The 16528-nt window shown below is 39.6% G+C and overlaps 1 protein-coding gene across 5 annotated transcripts in view; it reads left to right on the top strand.

Moving 5' to 3' along the window:
• The window catches only part of NFIA (nuclear factor I A), a 690308-nt gene that overhangs the window by 560556 nt on the left and 113224 nt on the right, over positions 1-16528 (top strand). For all 5 annotated transcript variants that reach the window (XM_074221294.1, XM_074221297.1, XM_074221295.1 and 2 more), the window contains one exon: positions 7485-7612. In XM_074221294.1, the coding sequence (XP_074077395.1) occupies positions 7485-7612 (128 nt within the window). The remainder of the gene's footprint in view (positions 1-7484; positions 7613-16528) is intronic.

The following is a 16528-nucleotide window of genomic DNA, read 5'->3' as shown; positions in this document are numbered from 1 at the left end:
AGAATGGTCCTCTATCCACTCCACCATGCTTCTTTTCATCATCACCATTACCGCCATCATTTTTATTGTTGCATTGTGTTCGCTTGCATGTGAGCTACTTCCTGTTGTAATGAGGAGTATAAGGAGTATTGTTTCATATTTAAATAGCTTCCCCTACTCCGGTGGTCCTGTGACCTCACTGTGGTGCGCAGTCCCTCTGACAGTGCAGATCACCCCCCCATCCCTGCCTGCCCATCCTGTGTCCTTCTGTCCAAAGAACCACCTTTGTTTTAATTCAATGTCTCTCTAGTGCCTACTGTGTGCTCAAGACTGTCCAAGCCGTGAAGGTGGGGGAAATCAAAGGAAATGTGAACCATTGTCCCCCACCCCAAAATAGAGAGCCACAGTATTCACTGACATCCTTCTGTATAGTGCTTTGAGGTTTGGCGAATGCTTGGTGACCATGATCTCACTCTAGCCTGAGAACAGCCCTGTGAGGTAGGTGCTATGGGAATCACTGTCCCCCTTTGATAGATGAGGAAACGAGGTTTAGAGAGCCAAAAAAACTGCCCAGAAGTACGTGAAATAATAGCAGAGGTGAATGAAGAAATGTAAAATCATGGGCTCCAGAATAGAAATATTGCAGAGTGTATGGATGAGGAGGGAACTCGCTTGGGCCTGGAGGACCAAGGGCTCCATCTGGGCCAAGAAGATGGGAAGGATTTGCAGAGAAGAGAGCTTGGAAGAACAATGTAAACCAAAGCAAGGAAGTAGAAATGAGCACAGAATGACTAAATAGAAGGATTATATTGGAAATGGAGGAAAATAGTTCAGCATCAAGGGGTCAAATGGTGAGGCCTTAATTAAATAAGTAATGCTAATCAGTATATTAGTGAGGGTCATCAGTGCATAATTAAACTTAAGTGTTTTGCAAAGAAAAATGATCTTTAGTGTGGACCTCCTAAACACCTCATCATCATGGAGGGGACCCAGAATTCTCAAGATCAGTGGAGGGGGTTCCTGTGTTCTGAAGGACTTCTAGGATAAGGTGGACTGCCATTGTCTGTCTTTGCTAGACCAGTCTATGTTCAGACAAGATTTATAGATTTATCTTTGGATAAACTTCTGGGTGATTCATTTCTTCAGCTGTGGTCAACCAATAAAAGGAAAGAGTGTGTGGACAGAAAGTAGAACAAATAACCCTGCAGTCTGCTATACATACACACACACACACACACACACACACACACACACACACATATGTATATATATATATATATGAAACATTGAAAAAACACACATACACACACACACACATACACACACACACAGAGCAAGAGCCCAAAACAAAAAAAAATATTTATGTATCAGGTGAATCCAAATAAAACAAGAGTTACCATCATTCTATCAAATGAAACAAAAACTGAAATTCTCCATATCAGTAGTGATAAGGAAGCCATGTATTTTTAAAGTACGATAGACAGTAACCCAATTTTGTTACTAAATGTATACTCGCCAAGTGTCTTAACATCAATTCATAAAGGAAAAGTTAGCTGAATTGCAAAAAACTATAGATGGTAATAAAATCACAGTAAAAGCTCTGATGTTCCTTTCATAGATCTGGACACAAAAATCAGTTACAGAAGCAAAAGGGAAAATGGAGAACTAAAGCAACTGCTGGAGGATCTGAACTCCAAAATTCTATGGGCTCTGTTGAAGGGGAACATTAAATAATATAAGTATGTCTCAACAGAATGGGAATCTTTTATAAAAACAGATCATATGGGAAGGCATGAATTATAAATAAATATAAAATGAAATACTGAAATCTCTTATATAAACAGTATAAGTATCAGTAAAAGTAGCAATTCATACATTGGACACAAAATATTTTAGTCTCACAAAGAAATGACAAAAATATTTTGAATAATGGAGTGAAGAATAAAGCATGGAAAAATAGTGTGATAATGAGTCAAAAATAATAGACTTTCTGGAAGGCATGTGAAATAGTCTTGAAAGGAAATTTTATCCCTTACAACATACATTAACAAGATAGAAAATAAGGGGCTATATGCAATTAAAACATTAAAAGTCACCAAGTAAACCCAAATCCCACACAGAAGAAATCTTTAGAACTAGAGGAGAAAGAAATAAATTGAAAACAAAAAAGACTGTAGAACAGATGAACAACACTAAAAGCTGGTTTGGTGGGGGGTAAGATTAACAAGCTCGATAAGTCTTTGCCAACTGAGTACAAAGAAAATGAAGTAAATTCAGATTTTAAAAAAAATTTATGTGAATGTGGTAAAATCACAGCAAAGAAATAAAAAGAACTATTTAAACCTTCTATACATAATTACATGCCAGGAAAAAGGAATTTAAAAAAATAAAAGATCATTTAAAAAATCTCCAAATAAGCTGACTAATAAAATAGAGAATTTAATCCAAATGCAAAAATAGAAATTGAACTAATTATATAGGAGTTGCAAAATGGGGGAGGAGGTGGACCTGGTCCGGATATATATATATGAGAATTCTATCAAACTTTTGAATAACAAATAAATAAATAACAATCCTGCACCAATTATTCTAGCAAATATGCTACCAAACACAGTTTGTGGTACCTAAATCAGGAAAGGGTAAAGAAGAAAAAAAAGAATTCAAAAACCCTCTACCAGGTTGTAGAGCTTGTCCCAGTTTCCATTGGTGTGGGAAGGACCACTACTACTAAAACTTAGAGTTCCTAGGAGTGTTGGGGTCAGTATGTTGCCTCTAGGTAATAATATAAATCAGAGGTAAACAAATGAAAGATCTGGGATCTAATTCTCATGACAACTGGGAAATTCTGGGATGAGAACCCCTTCCAACCCTCAGCTGTGAGTCTTTCATATATGTAAATTTGGAAGGAATCTTAGAGACTATCTAGTCTGACCTGTTAAATTTACAAATGAGGAAACTGAGACTCAGAAAGGTTAAAGGACTTGATGATCACATAAACTGTAAGCATCAGAGGTGAATTTGAACTCAATTCCTCTGATTACATAAGAAAGTGAATCATTTTTGCACCAACAAAACCAATGCAGCTAAAATTTAAAGGGAAACAATTCCAGAGGAGGGGAATTTTGCTGGAAAATCATTCAAAATCTTTGATAAAAGTCTCATTCCAAGATGTATTGATTGTCTGAGGCACAGAGAGATTAAAGCTCTTACCCAAGGTCAAATAGCGAATCAGCTCAGAGGAAGGACTTGAATGATGGCCTTTCCTGATCCAAGCCACCCACTTAATCTACTCTATGCAACTCTATCTCTAGACTAAACCAACAATAATATTATTTTCTAAATAAACTTGAGCATTGGCTGTGACAACATGTGGAGGAGGTGACGACGCGGAAAGAAATTTGACATCCGTGTGTTTCAGTTCAATAAGCATGTATTAACTATCTGCTCTTTTGGCACTAGTAATGCAAAAGGAAAAATAGTTGCTTTTTTAAAATGGACTTTCCTAGGAAACCACATGTTTATATATGGTTATATTTATATAATAAGATCGGGCAGAAGTTTCCTCCTTCCAAGATGAGGGGCTGAAGTTTAAAATTCTAAACAGTCTGAATTGGGGGGGGGTGGGAATAGCGACTCACAGGACTGTTTCCCGCAGATGAGGTGAATCCTGTCCCTTACCTTGTCTTTGCATATTTTTTTGCCATTCACGAGCCCACATTTTCTTTATTTTTGCCTAATCACCTCTGGGGCCAATATTGGAAGTGAAATTGACAGCCAAGCCTCCCCTCCGTTCTGCTACCCTTATAGATTTCCATCTTACTGGAGAAGGGAAGAGGGAAGGTTGAGCGTGATGACTCCGGCCTCCCCAGCTGATGCCTCGCATTCTCAGCTATTGAAAATGCCAGTTATCCAGAACAAACAAACTGCCCGAAAGCACAGGTCAAATTCAATGTTTGGGGGGACTGGGGGGGGAGGGTCTGTTGTACTTTTGTTTTCCCCCCTATCGCAATAACAAGATGGTGAATGTGTTCATTTGGCCGTGAGGTTGAGGATGGGGAGGGAAGGTCCTTTTGTTAGGTTTCAGCAAACATGAGCCTGTTAGATGTGGAGAGTCAACAGCTAAAAGTTAGCATGTTCTTATTTTTTGTACGTATTGGGCATACAAGACACTCACATCCAGAGGACGAGGCCCTGGCTCTGCCCCGTTGTCTTCTGTTTTGACTTAAGGAGCAAAATGGAGGTTATTACTGTCACTTAGAGGCCCTAGCACTGTCCTCGTGTTCTTCCGCAAATAGCTAACCCTGATAAGGAGCTAATTATAAACAGCCTCCTTAGTTAATAACTCAGTAATATGTTTGTTCTTCTCTCATTAGCCTCTTCCTAGCTGGGCTCCAAAAAAAAAAAAAAAAAAAAAGAAACAAAGAAAGAAAACTCTTTAAATACATAAAGTCAGCAGAATTATCAGTGCCCAGAATAACCAAGTTTTACAGAGAAAGGGTCATCCATCAGTCGCCTAGAGCAGGCATCTGATGCATACAAGATGTGGGCCAGATTGCTTTGGAACAGAGGGAAATGATGAAATACAGCCCCTGCCCTGGAGTTGACTGTTTTTGAGAATGGGAACGGAAACATTTTTCACCTTTGTCTCCCCAGCCCCCAAAAAATGTCCTTTCACAGAATAATACAGAAGAGAGACAGCAGGGAAATTTGTCCCCAGAGGACCTGGGTTCAAATCCTATCTCTCTCTCTCTCTCTCTCTCACTTGTGCCCTCTCACTTAAATCCAATTCACTTGCATGTCATGGTCTTCTTCGAGAATTAAGGACAAACAACAACAATGACCTTGCACAAGTCACTTAAATTCTCTGGGTCTCAGTTTCTCCAATTAGAGAAGGACTAGATGGCCTCTGTCATGACCTGTAAACATCCTTTGAATATTGGACTTGGGTTCAGATCCCCCTACCAGGTGTGCGAGACTAGACGAATTCCCTGAGTTCTCTTGGTTTCCATTTCCTTCACTGTAAAATGGAGAAAATAACCATTCTTATAGCACCATTCCTTTAGCACACCTCTGTAGGTTGTGAGGATGCTCAGAGAAGATCAGATCTGGAATGTTCTTTGCAAACCCTTACTGCATTATCTGAATGTTGGTAACATTTAGATAATGCGGTAAGTTGGGGATCTGTTGAACTTAATTGCCCTCAGATTTTACTGTGTAGTTTAAGAGAAAAAGGACTTTCTTGACGTATATTCACAGCAACAACAGTTCATTTGGGGATCTACTTGGTGCCTATGAGAGGTATTGGGGATTCAAAGATAAAAATGAAAACATTTATTTTTGAATAACTCACATTCTATTGAGAGAAGCACCATGTACTCATAGAAGTACATGCAGTACTCATTGAGCCTTGCCCCCAAGGTATACAGAGTCACTTGGGGGAGATGACATCAAACAGCTACATACCAACAAATTATACAGGCTGTATTGGAGATAACATTCAGGGGGATTGAGATAGTCTTCCTGTAAAAGGTGGGACTCTAGCTGAGGCTTTAGGAAAGCCAGAAAGTAGATTGCCTCCTAGGCACAGAGGACAGAGGTCAGTGATGATATAGAGTCAGGAGATGGCGTGTCATACAACCAAGAACAATAAGACCAATGTCACTGGATCTTAGACCATGTCGGAGATGTCCTGGAGAGAGTGACCCTTGATCTGGACTTGAGGCAAACAGAGCATTCCAAGGGGCAACAATGAGGAAGGAGCATATCTTGAGCATGCAGATCAACCTAGGCAAATGCTCAGAGGTGGTAGATGGAATATACAATGCATTTTGGCTGAAATGTAGAGTTCCTGGATGGTAGTTATATGAAACCAGTCTGGAAAGATTGCCTGGAACCTAATTGGAAAGGATATTAAATATCACCAGGCCTGTACTTGAAGCCTTTCCAATGTGGCAATGCCTTCCAAAGCTCACATTTCCTTGACATTGTCTTCAAGAACCCATGGTGCCCTTTGTAATACACCATGGAACCATTTCTCTAGAGATGGTGATTCTACTCGAGACCATTATTTTAACTGGTATTTTAATTTTAGTCATTTAGGGCTTTTAGGGACTTCAGTGGGGCATATGCCATATAACCGTTCATTTAAAATGCACAAAAAAAAAAAAACCTATCACGATCAATATTGGTCCTGATTAAGCATTGGCCAGATTGACTTGAGTCAAGACATTTGTGACTTAGGTAAAGCCTTTGTCTTTGTTTTTCTCTTCCACATCTGCTTTTAGGATCTTTGATCTCCCGCATCATACTAGCCAACCCCTGATCCTAATTTATGAAACATTCATGTTTTTATCAATCTGGTGAATCACTGAGAGTTAATATGGACAAGAATTCTCAAAGTCTTCCCTCAGTGATACCTCCCAATATGGAAATGACCCTGACTTCTGTTCCCCTTCAGACTTTCATATAGGAAATAAAGAAAGGAAATAAGCAATTATTTAATGCCTACTGTATGCCAAGAAACTATGCTAAGAACTTTTACAAATATACCTTAGGACTCTCTGATTCACATATCATGAAATATTGTCTCTTGTTGATGGTATCATCTTATCTCTCTACTAATCTGTTTATTTCAAGAGGGCAGGGATCCATGTTTATCTAAATTTTGTATTGCTTCCATTGCCTCTGCATTCAGATGGAGTTTAATAAATATTTGGTTCATAACTCTTATGATTCATCATATTGAAGACAGGGACCTTCATTTTTGTCTTTATCTTCTTGTCTTTAACTTCTAGAACAGTGTCTTCCAAATGATAGGCATTTAATAAATGCTTGTAGATGGTTGATTGGTTGATCATATTTATAGAAACTTCTAGTCTGGCATTTCAAACCCACAAGAGTGGTTCCTATCTATCTTTATTGGCGGATTTCACATCCTTCCCCCTCATGCTTTCTCCATTTCAGCCATGCTAGTCTGCTTGCTAAATCCCCTTCACTTACTCTACAGTCTAACCAAAATAGCATTCTTGCAATTCTTCATATATGACATTCCCACCTCCATGCCTTTGCATGCAGTGTCCCCCTTCTCACCACTAATTTGAAACCATAGTTTCCCTTCCCCCAATATAAGCTTCTTAAGGGCAGGGATTGTTTTCTCATCTCTCCCTCCTCTTATTTTAGAATAGTACATAATAGGTTCTTCATAAATGCTTATTTCATGCCTGTTTTTTTCCTCCCCGATGGGAAGCTCCATGGTCCAGGACTTCTCCCACCTGCCTTGCTAGTAACCCTCTTTGCCTAGTGGAGGTTGTCAATGTATTGCTTACCCCTCAGACCTTAAATAAAACTTTATCCATAGTAGCTATTTTGAAAATGTTTGGTGAATGACTGTGTGAGCGAATCAGGAATTATTTCCTCCCATCCCTCCTTTTTAAGCCTGGAATGCAGTTTTCAGCGGGGAGAGATGATTGCTTTGCATTCTAAAGTATCTCCCTTCACTCTTCTAGCTCGACAAAGCGCCTCAAATCTGTGGAGGACGAAATGGACAGTCCTGGTGAAGAACCCTTTTATACAAGCCAAGGACGCTCCCCAGGCAGTGGCAGCCAGTCAAGCGGATGGCATGAAGTAGAGCCAGGTAAAGGTGGCCAGAAGCTGGCACTGCAGGCTTGAGTTTGGGCTCTGTTTGGGAGGACCTGAGGGAGAGCAGCATGGCAGGAAAATGGTACTCTGTTCACTTTCTATTCCCATGGTACTCATTCTCCATCTGAGATTTTGTTGGGGAAGACCAAGGCAGGAAGCTTTGAAAGCAAGCCTCCCCATTCAAAATGGTGACCCACCTGTGGAACACCACAGGCCCATTGGAGTTAATGGTGTAGAATTCAAGGCTTACCTGGCAACACCTCCCTCACATCACTAGATCCTTAAGATGGAACTACTGTGGTTTCTTAATGATCTATTAAGAATCTTGGTTAAAGAGTAATCTGATTTTCCATCAGTAGTTTAAAGGGAAAATGTCTTTTGGGCTGGAAGGTATAGCTTGGATTCTTGGAAAATAGGACTCACCTTCTCCCTTTTTAACCTTTTCTTGAACATTCTGATCTTTGAAATCTTTGACCTAATTGGTGATGAAATTCTGATTTTATGTGTATGTCTCTGGTCCAAACCTGTGGGTTTATTGTAGTTTGAAACTGAAGAAAATACCTCCAACAATGCTGACTGATAATTGTTCTGCAACTTTTAGGAGTAGAGTTGCCTGGGCCCTAAAGTTTAAGTAACTTGTTCAGGATCACACATCTAGTATATGGTGAGGTGAGATTTGAACCCAGGTGTTCTTGATATTAAAATCAATTTTTGACTTTGGTAGGATGCCTACTGTACAAATACCTTCTCCTACCTTGTAATTTAATTTAGTTCAGTTCCTCAATATTTATTAAATACCTAAAATATGTCAGATTCTATTCTATGAACTGAGGATATAAAGACAAAGATGAAAGACAGTGCCTTTCCTCAAGGAGCTTACATGTTACCATTGGGGAAAGAATTAAAAAATAATCCCAACAAGAGATTCAATTCATTTTGCAAGGATTAGCCTCTAGGGGCAGACAAGTCGTGCAGTAGATAGAGCACCGGCCCTGGAGTCAGAAGTCCCTGAGTTCAAATCCAACCTCAGACACTTAATAGTTACCTAGCTGTGTGGCCTTGGGCAAGCTACTTAACCCCATTGCCTTGGCTACCTGCCCATGGCTACTTAGTAATAAACTCTAAAGCCAAAATAGTAAATAAAACAAAGAATAAAACCAAATGTTTTCCCTTTGTGGTGTCCCCCTTTTGCTTCTGCAGTCTTGGTGATAGAAGGGTGACAAATGACACCAAGAAGCCCAAAATTTTGAGGCCATCTATGATCCTTAGCTTAGTGATCAGCCAAATGGTCCAATATCTAGTCTAATTCCCTTCTTTCATTTTTAGAGCATTAAAAGTGATTAAACAAAGCTGAGGATATGGGGTCTTCATTCATCTCCGCCCCCAATTCTTTCCCCTTCACTAAGGTCATACATTTAACCAATCCATTTAACCAATATGCAAACTACTAATATGCAAAGTTTGCAAAATTTCCATTTGACTATATTCTGAATGGAAAGTCATAATTGAAACAGTACCTGAGGGGCCTTTACAACTCAACCCAACCCTAACCCTAACCCCAACCCTACTATGCAAGTTAGCTTTGGACCACAGATCTTTGGCTGAAACCAACTTAACCTTATCTGAAAGAAGCTATGACCTATGAGCTTGGAAAGTTGGGTAAAACTTACAAAATAGCACTAGCACTCTCCTCCTTCAAACCACCAATGACATTGACTCTACCTTTTCTCTATGACCTTTGCAAAATGCTAATGAAAATTTTATAAGCCACCGAAAAACTGTCACAGGCCAAAAGATGACTTTGGAACTCTTTGGCAAAGCTCAGATAATTGTGTCCGTCCCTCCCTTCCGCGAAATAAAGATATGAGTCCACCTTTCTTAAACCTACAGGTGTATGCATGCTTCTTATTGAGGATGATAAATGCATCTATAGTGCCATAATTGTAACAAGCCGGCAGCTGGGAGGGATGCAATGGGTACAGTGCTAAACTTGGAATAAGCAAAACCGGGGTTCGAATCTATTAAGTCACTCCATCTCTCTGCCTCAATTTCCTCATCTATAAAAATGGGGATAATTATAACACCTGCTTCCCAGGGTTGTGAGGATCTTATTTGTTCCATGTATACAGTTATTTAAACCACTACGTAAATGCTAGCAATTATGATTACTATTAGCTATTAATATTTATGAACGTGATGGTAAAGATGATTCTCCTTTGGTGTTGACCAATTAATTAATCACTGAGCTTTGTCTAAGTTCCTAGTAGGGCAGTGCAGAGAAGGCCAGTCAAGGAGACCTGGCTTTAAATCCAACCTTAGACACTTGCTGATGGTGACACTCTGGGCAAGTCACTTAATCTTTATTTACTTCAGTTCCAGTAAAATGGAAACACACTGGAGACAGAAATGGCAAACCACTCCAGTATCTTTGTCAAGAAAAGCCCATGGAACAACAAACTCAACAACATAGCCTAGGCACCATACCAAACTTTAAAGGTGCGAGGACCACAATGAAACAGTCCCTGCCCCCAAGGAGCTTATCTCTACTCGGGGAAACATTGTCTAATAAATCAGCCGAGTTGTATATTTTTACTGGAATACTATGTGCCACACTGTGCTATGCATTAGGGAAACACAAATAAAAGTGAAATAATTCCCACCCTTCCAAAACTTCCATTCTATCAAGGTAGACCACATGTGTCAGTCACCAAAATAAGAGAGTCCAGACACCCCTCAAAGAGGGTATTTATTGCCACGAAACAATATTCATAGACATAATCAACAAATGTTGTTCAAGTATTAAAGCAACCACTATACTATGGATTGAGCATACACCAGCAAAAATGAGACAGTGTCTATCCTCGGGAAGCTTAAATTCTACAAAGATAAATACATTCAAATTGCACTCAAAGACAAAATGACAACACCGTTAACTCAATTGATTTTACTTTCTAACACCATCTACTTTAAAATGGTAGATTTGGATTTTAAACTTATTTTCTTAGAATTCTTTGGAGACTTGAAAATAGAAAAGCATAGCTTCCCATGTACACATCAGCTGTACATTCTGTTCCAGGAGAGATGACCAAAGGTATAAAACCCCTATACCAGGAGAGAATTGAATTCAGTGTTCTCTGAGGTCCCTTCCAGTCTATGGCTCTATGATCCTATGGACCCAGTCCCTGCCCTTCCAATCTCATCTTTTCATTTTAATTTCAGTTATGGAAATCAGAATTGGGGGAGGAGGAGGAGAAATTTCCATTTGACCATATTCCGAATGGAAAGTCATAATTGAAACAGTGCCTGAGGGGCCTTTAAAACTCAACCCAAGGATGTCGCACATGTTAATGGTGAATTTGGTGTCATTAACTTCCACCAGCTCTTTGAGATGGGTAATTTATACTGCCAGCTGGTCCAGCCTGGGCATTTTCCATCAGACCATATCCCCTCTTTGGCACCAGGAGCACCTTTCTGTTCTTCCCACACTTCTCTGAATCTATTCCCAGGAGGACAGTTAATTGAGTAGGAGGCTTTTAGCAGTTCACTCATATAAATTACCTCTAGAAATATGTCTTCAGAAGAGAGGGCCTATCTAAGAGTAATCGATTTTTTTTTTAGTTTCCTTAGATTGGGGTCATTTTCACAAGTAAGGACGAAGGATTTCCTTTGCAAGGGTTTCCAATGGGTCATGCAGAGTAGCTCCTTTATTCCTCCCACCTTCTTGGAGTCTCACATCTCTTTACCTGGGCCCATGGGATTATGGGGAAGTTCTCCTGCTGATAGTGAGGAGGAAGGTTGCCAAAAGAGACAAGTTTCCTGGAGCAACCAGAAGACTTTGAAAGTAAAACAAACCAGACGTGTTGTAGATTACTTTTGCTCTCTCCCTACCTATGATGGCATCCTTCTTCCTATTACTTTATCTCAGCACTTTTAGTACATAACTCTTCCAAACAGGGAAAAAAGACAGAAAAGATTAAAAATGTGAGGTTAAAAGGGGGGGGGAACCTCCAGACAGCCCTCCAACTGACCGTGGCCACTTTGCTAATAAACAGAGTCTTTGTTCACCCCCGCTGAGTTACTTTTTCCGGTTATCTTAAAAACCAAGGATACCAGTTAAGTTTTATAGCTTCAGAACTCATTATAATGAAATGATTTTTGCAGAACTCTATGGGGCAAAATCATCTCATGCACTTGCAGTCAACTCAGGATGATCTGCACTAATTGGGGATTAGGAGGTGGAGTGGAGGCATGGAGAATCCCAATAAGTAGATTCCATTCCAAACTCATTTTCTTTGACTTTGCCATGCATTTCTGCAGTTGGTTATGGTGGATATCCTGGCAATTTCCTTTCCCACTTTCTCCCCCAAAAGTTCAGGACAATCTCAGGAGAGGAAGTGGAGAAACCTTTTCCTGTCCTCACCTCCTCTCCGTAAACAGTCCATAACAATTAGTTCTCACTTTAGCACTAGGTTAAGTGTGGTTGTTTCCTTTAAAACTTCTCCTCAAATAAGGATGAGGTATGAATTTTGGTTTCAAAGGGGAAGCTATAGCTAACAGAGGCCAAGATTAGATGTAATTCAACTCAACAAATAGGTGTTGTCTGCCCACTGTGTCCAAGTCACTTGGCTTATTATATTGCCTATTATGTCCATATCATGGACTATACAAAGCTATTAGTAAAAAGAGATGATTATCTAGGCAGAATGCTCCTGTCTTCAAGCTCAAAAGCAAAATTTGCAGCAGATCATGAATACTGGGCAAGCCACAGCTTCTCTGGGCCTTAGTCAATTCACCTGTAAAACAGGCCTATTGCTTCTTACCCTGCCTACTTCCTCATTGTTCAGGGACGGGATTATAGGATCTTAGAAGTCTTTGAAGTGAAAAGGACCTTGGAAACCCTTTAATATACTCCCGTATTTTCCAGAGAAGGAAACTGAGACCCAGGGAAATAAAGTAACTTGCCTAGACAAAGGTAGTAAGGAAAAAAAGACTGAATTTTAATCCAGATCCCTGGACTCCAGAACCAGTTAGTTCTGGATGGCTGCCCTCATCAGTATTGTGAAAATGATTATTTCAGGAAAAAAAGTTAGGGCCATCAAAAATTTTTTACAAGTTTCCCAAAAGAAACAAAAATCGGAGGCATGATTAATTATTTGACACTATTAATATATTCCTCAAAAATTGCCTGTAAGCCCACATCTGAATGTGTTGGGGGACTTGGCTATCAACGAGTCTTCTAGATATCCCTGTTTGGAGATGATATCGTAACTGGTTGTTCGAAGCCTCAGAAAAAAGCACAAGATACGTTCAGTGAGATCCATCCATCCATCCATGACCTCAAAATCCATATAGAAAAAACTAAATAGACAAATAAATTAATTTCTATAAATATGCCTTATTATATATATATATACATACTTACACTTAGAGATCATAGCTAAAGTGTATGTCTCTTTCAATAGGATTTTTACATATACTTAGGTCTGCTAATAGATATATATATATACATATATTATTTATAGCTACTGATATATAGATCCACATGTATCTATAATTATTAATAGGTTAGCTTTAGCTATAGCTATAGATATAAATATGCAGGTTTGGAAAAGGTGGTAGAGGTGAACCAGGAGTTGGAAGGAAAGAGCAGACTAGACTCCACTGGAGACTACACATCGTTATCATTCTTATCATTTTTTATTATCAATAGCAACATCCATAGCTAGCATTTTAATGGCAGTTTTAGATTTGCAAAACACTATATAAAATCTCATTTCATTCTCATAGTAACCCTAAGAAATAGATTATTATTATTATTATCACCATTTATCAATTGAATGAAACTGAGGTAGGCAGAGGTTTAGTGACTTGCTCAGCTAGTAAGCTTTTGAGACAGGATTTGAACTCAGGTCTTCCTGAGTGCAAGTCCAATGCTCTAACCACTTCAGCCCCTAGAGCTTCCTTTTTAATGATCCCAAACTTTTCCCCAGCACCAAAGCCTATCTTTTAAGCATGAATGTCTTTTCCAGCTATGCTGTCAAATTGGGAAGCTTAGCTAATCAAAATTTTCAAAGAATCAAAGTTGTGGGGGATCCATAGGATACTGAGCTTTAGCGAGTAGATGCCAATTAATCTTCGAGTCACTCGTCTAGGGTGCTTCAGCTTCTGAAGGATGAAAAATGAGAACCATCCAGAGGGCAATGGGGAAGTGTGTGATGAGAGAGAACAGACTGAGACAAATGACCAGTGGGGAAATATGATGGATAAGTAGACTAGAGGATGTCACTTAGGAAGAGCGGGAGTGAAAGGGACAGGCTGGTCAGGTGGTGAGTGCGTGAGAAAGTTTCTGTGTTCCAGAGAGAAATGAAAGACTCCCCTCCACTTCCCCAGCACATATAGTGAGACTCAAGGATTATATCAACCCATCAATAAGTATTTATTAAGAAGTTGTTAATGTAGGAGACCCCATGCTAAGGGCTAGAGATAAAAAGCAAAGACAGTCCCAGCCGCTTACCCTCACGGAATTTATATTCCAATGGAAAAGACAAAATATGCCTAAATCAATGCATACATAAGATATACAGCTTTGATACAAGGGGGTCCCTTAAAGGAGATGGTATCAGGAAAGATCTCCTGAAGAAGGTGGCATTTCAACTGAATCTCGAGTCAAAACCCAGGATTATAAGAGTCAGAGTTTAGAAGGGAATGACTTCCAAGTGTAGAGGACAGTCTCTCCAAAGGCCCCGAGATGGTGGATGGAGCATCATGTGGGAGAAACAGTAGGTGGACTCCTGAGACTGGACCCGTAGTTTATAGGGAGGGAGTGGGATGGGAGAATGATGTTTTTAAAAGATTTAAAAGTCAGGAACCACAACACTCTGTATATTCTTGGTTGGGTCAGCAGCTACGAAGGGTGTGGCACTTGCCCTGTTTCCATCTTTTGATACCTTGTGCAGTGGAGAGTGCTGGGGCAAAGAGTCAGAGGCCCCTTTCAGCCTCTGTTCCTCCAACTCCTAGGTGAGGGAGAGCTACTCTCTGATCTCTCCCCTCAGCTTCTATCTCTTGCAAGTCTAACATCCCATGATTGAAAATTAGGTTAATCCATTTTAATGTATACAAATCATTTTTCATACCCCGTTGGATCCCCATTGGATGATTGGCATGCTTTTCGCTGATTGTTTTCCATCCCAAACACTGTGGAAAGAAGTGTTTACCACCTTTCACTTGGCCACTGGAGGAACATTATCCTTGCCAATAAAAATGCAACAGACCAAAAATGGCACATTGATCATGGACACTCCACTGCACTAGCATATATTAGGGAAAAATGATTAGATCTCCTCCCATCATTGACTGTAATAGGAATACTCACTGTTTCAGAGCATTGCTATGGGATCAATATCTTGTCATTGCTTCTTTGCCTATGGAGCAATGGGAGGCCTCTATTCCAGGACCACTTCCTCCTCCATTATCATCTTCATATTGGCATCTTCTCATTAGAGGTGGGGATAGCAAGGAACATGTCGAGAGGAACAAGGAGACTGGGGCCTTTCTTTGATCCAGAATGAAAAGTTGCAGCAGCACTGAAAGGAATATTCTACCTGCATTTCTAAAAGTCCATGATTTATTTTAAAAAAAATTCTGTACTAGAAAAGGCTCTAAGAGACCCCTAATATAATAGAATCAGGATTATCATGACAAAGAATGACAAGAAACCTTGGAAGCCTTCTAGTCCAGTCTCTACCTGTGTAAGAAAGCTCCCCTACACACACACTCGGCAAGTGGTCATCCATTATCTGCCTAAAGACTACCATTATTAGAAAGACCAACCATCCTTAGGCAGCTCTAAGCCATAGACTCATTGTATTGGAAGAGCCCAAAGGGGCCAATAAAGTCAGATGAGCCACTTGAAGGCAGAGACTATGGTTTTGCATGTATTTGTATCTCTAGTACATAATCAGAATTTAATTAATGCTAGTTGATTAGCTCTCTGAAATATAAGGGAATATTATAGATAACATTAATGATGGTGGTGGTTATGGTGATGGTAATGAAGAAGAAAAAGACAGACAGAGATAGACGGAGAGGGGGAGACAGAGAAATAGCAGAGGAATCTACACCTGGTTAGATGTGCAAACCTGTATCTTTTGACCTAGGGTTAGTCAAATTGAAAACTTTGAATGTAGAGCTGACAGTAGAAAATTGCAAAGGGTAAGGGTGCTGATAAAGTTTCCTGAAGAAGGCTATTGGAAGAAGGAATAAAGAAGAAAGCCAGTTTGAAGCTGAAATCAGATGCAGTTTAAGATTTGGTCTATTTTCTCAAGAAATAGGTTTGTTGTTGAGTTGTGTTTTTTTTATCATCCATCCTATTCCAGAACTTAGGAATATTATTTAATATTTGTAAAACCTAAACAGCAGGTGGGTTGAACTCTGCGATCCACCCTTCTTCAAACAATATCCTCGCTTCCTTTTGCCTTCTGATGCTATGCAAATTAATTCTGGCAACATACGGTACATGTTTTCATAAACTTGAAAAATACCATTTGGTTTGAACTGAAAGAGAAACCGGCTTGTCTTTTGTCCCTGCCATGCTGTTGTGTCTTTTAAAAACATATATGTTTTATAAATAAATGGTAAGGTTCACCATGATGAATATTTCATGATGCATCGCCCCTTCGTTCAAGGTAAAATGCAGTAGAGGTAAAAAAATAATCCTGAGTTTTTCCTGTCTAGGGATAGAATTGCCAGTGTAAAGCAGGATGACACTTAGTGTTCATCTAGTCCAACCACCTCCTTTTACAGATGAGGAAACTGAGGCCCAGCTTAAGAAAATGCATTTTAACATGTAAAGGTCTTCCCAGTCTATCTCCAGCCTCCTATTTCAGACTGAATTCATAGTTGTTTCTCTCAT

Source organism: Macrotis lagotis, chromosome 2 (genome assembly GCF_037893015.1).
Source record: "Macrotis lagotis isolate mMagLag1 chromosome 2, bilby.v1.9.chrom.fasta, whole genome shotgun sequence".
Classification (NCBI taxonomy): domain Eukaryota; kingdom Metazoa; phylum Chordata; class Mammalia; order Peramelemorphia; family Peramelidae; genus Macrotis; species Macrotis lagotis.
Note: the sequence above shows the minus strand (reverse complement) of the source record. Positions and strands in the feature narration are given on the sequence as shown.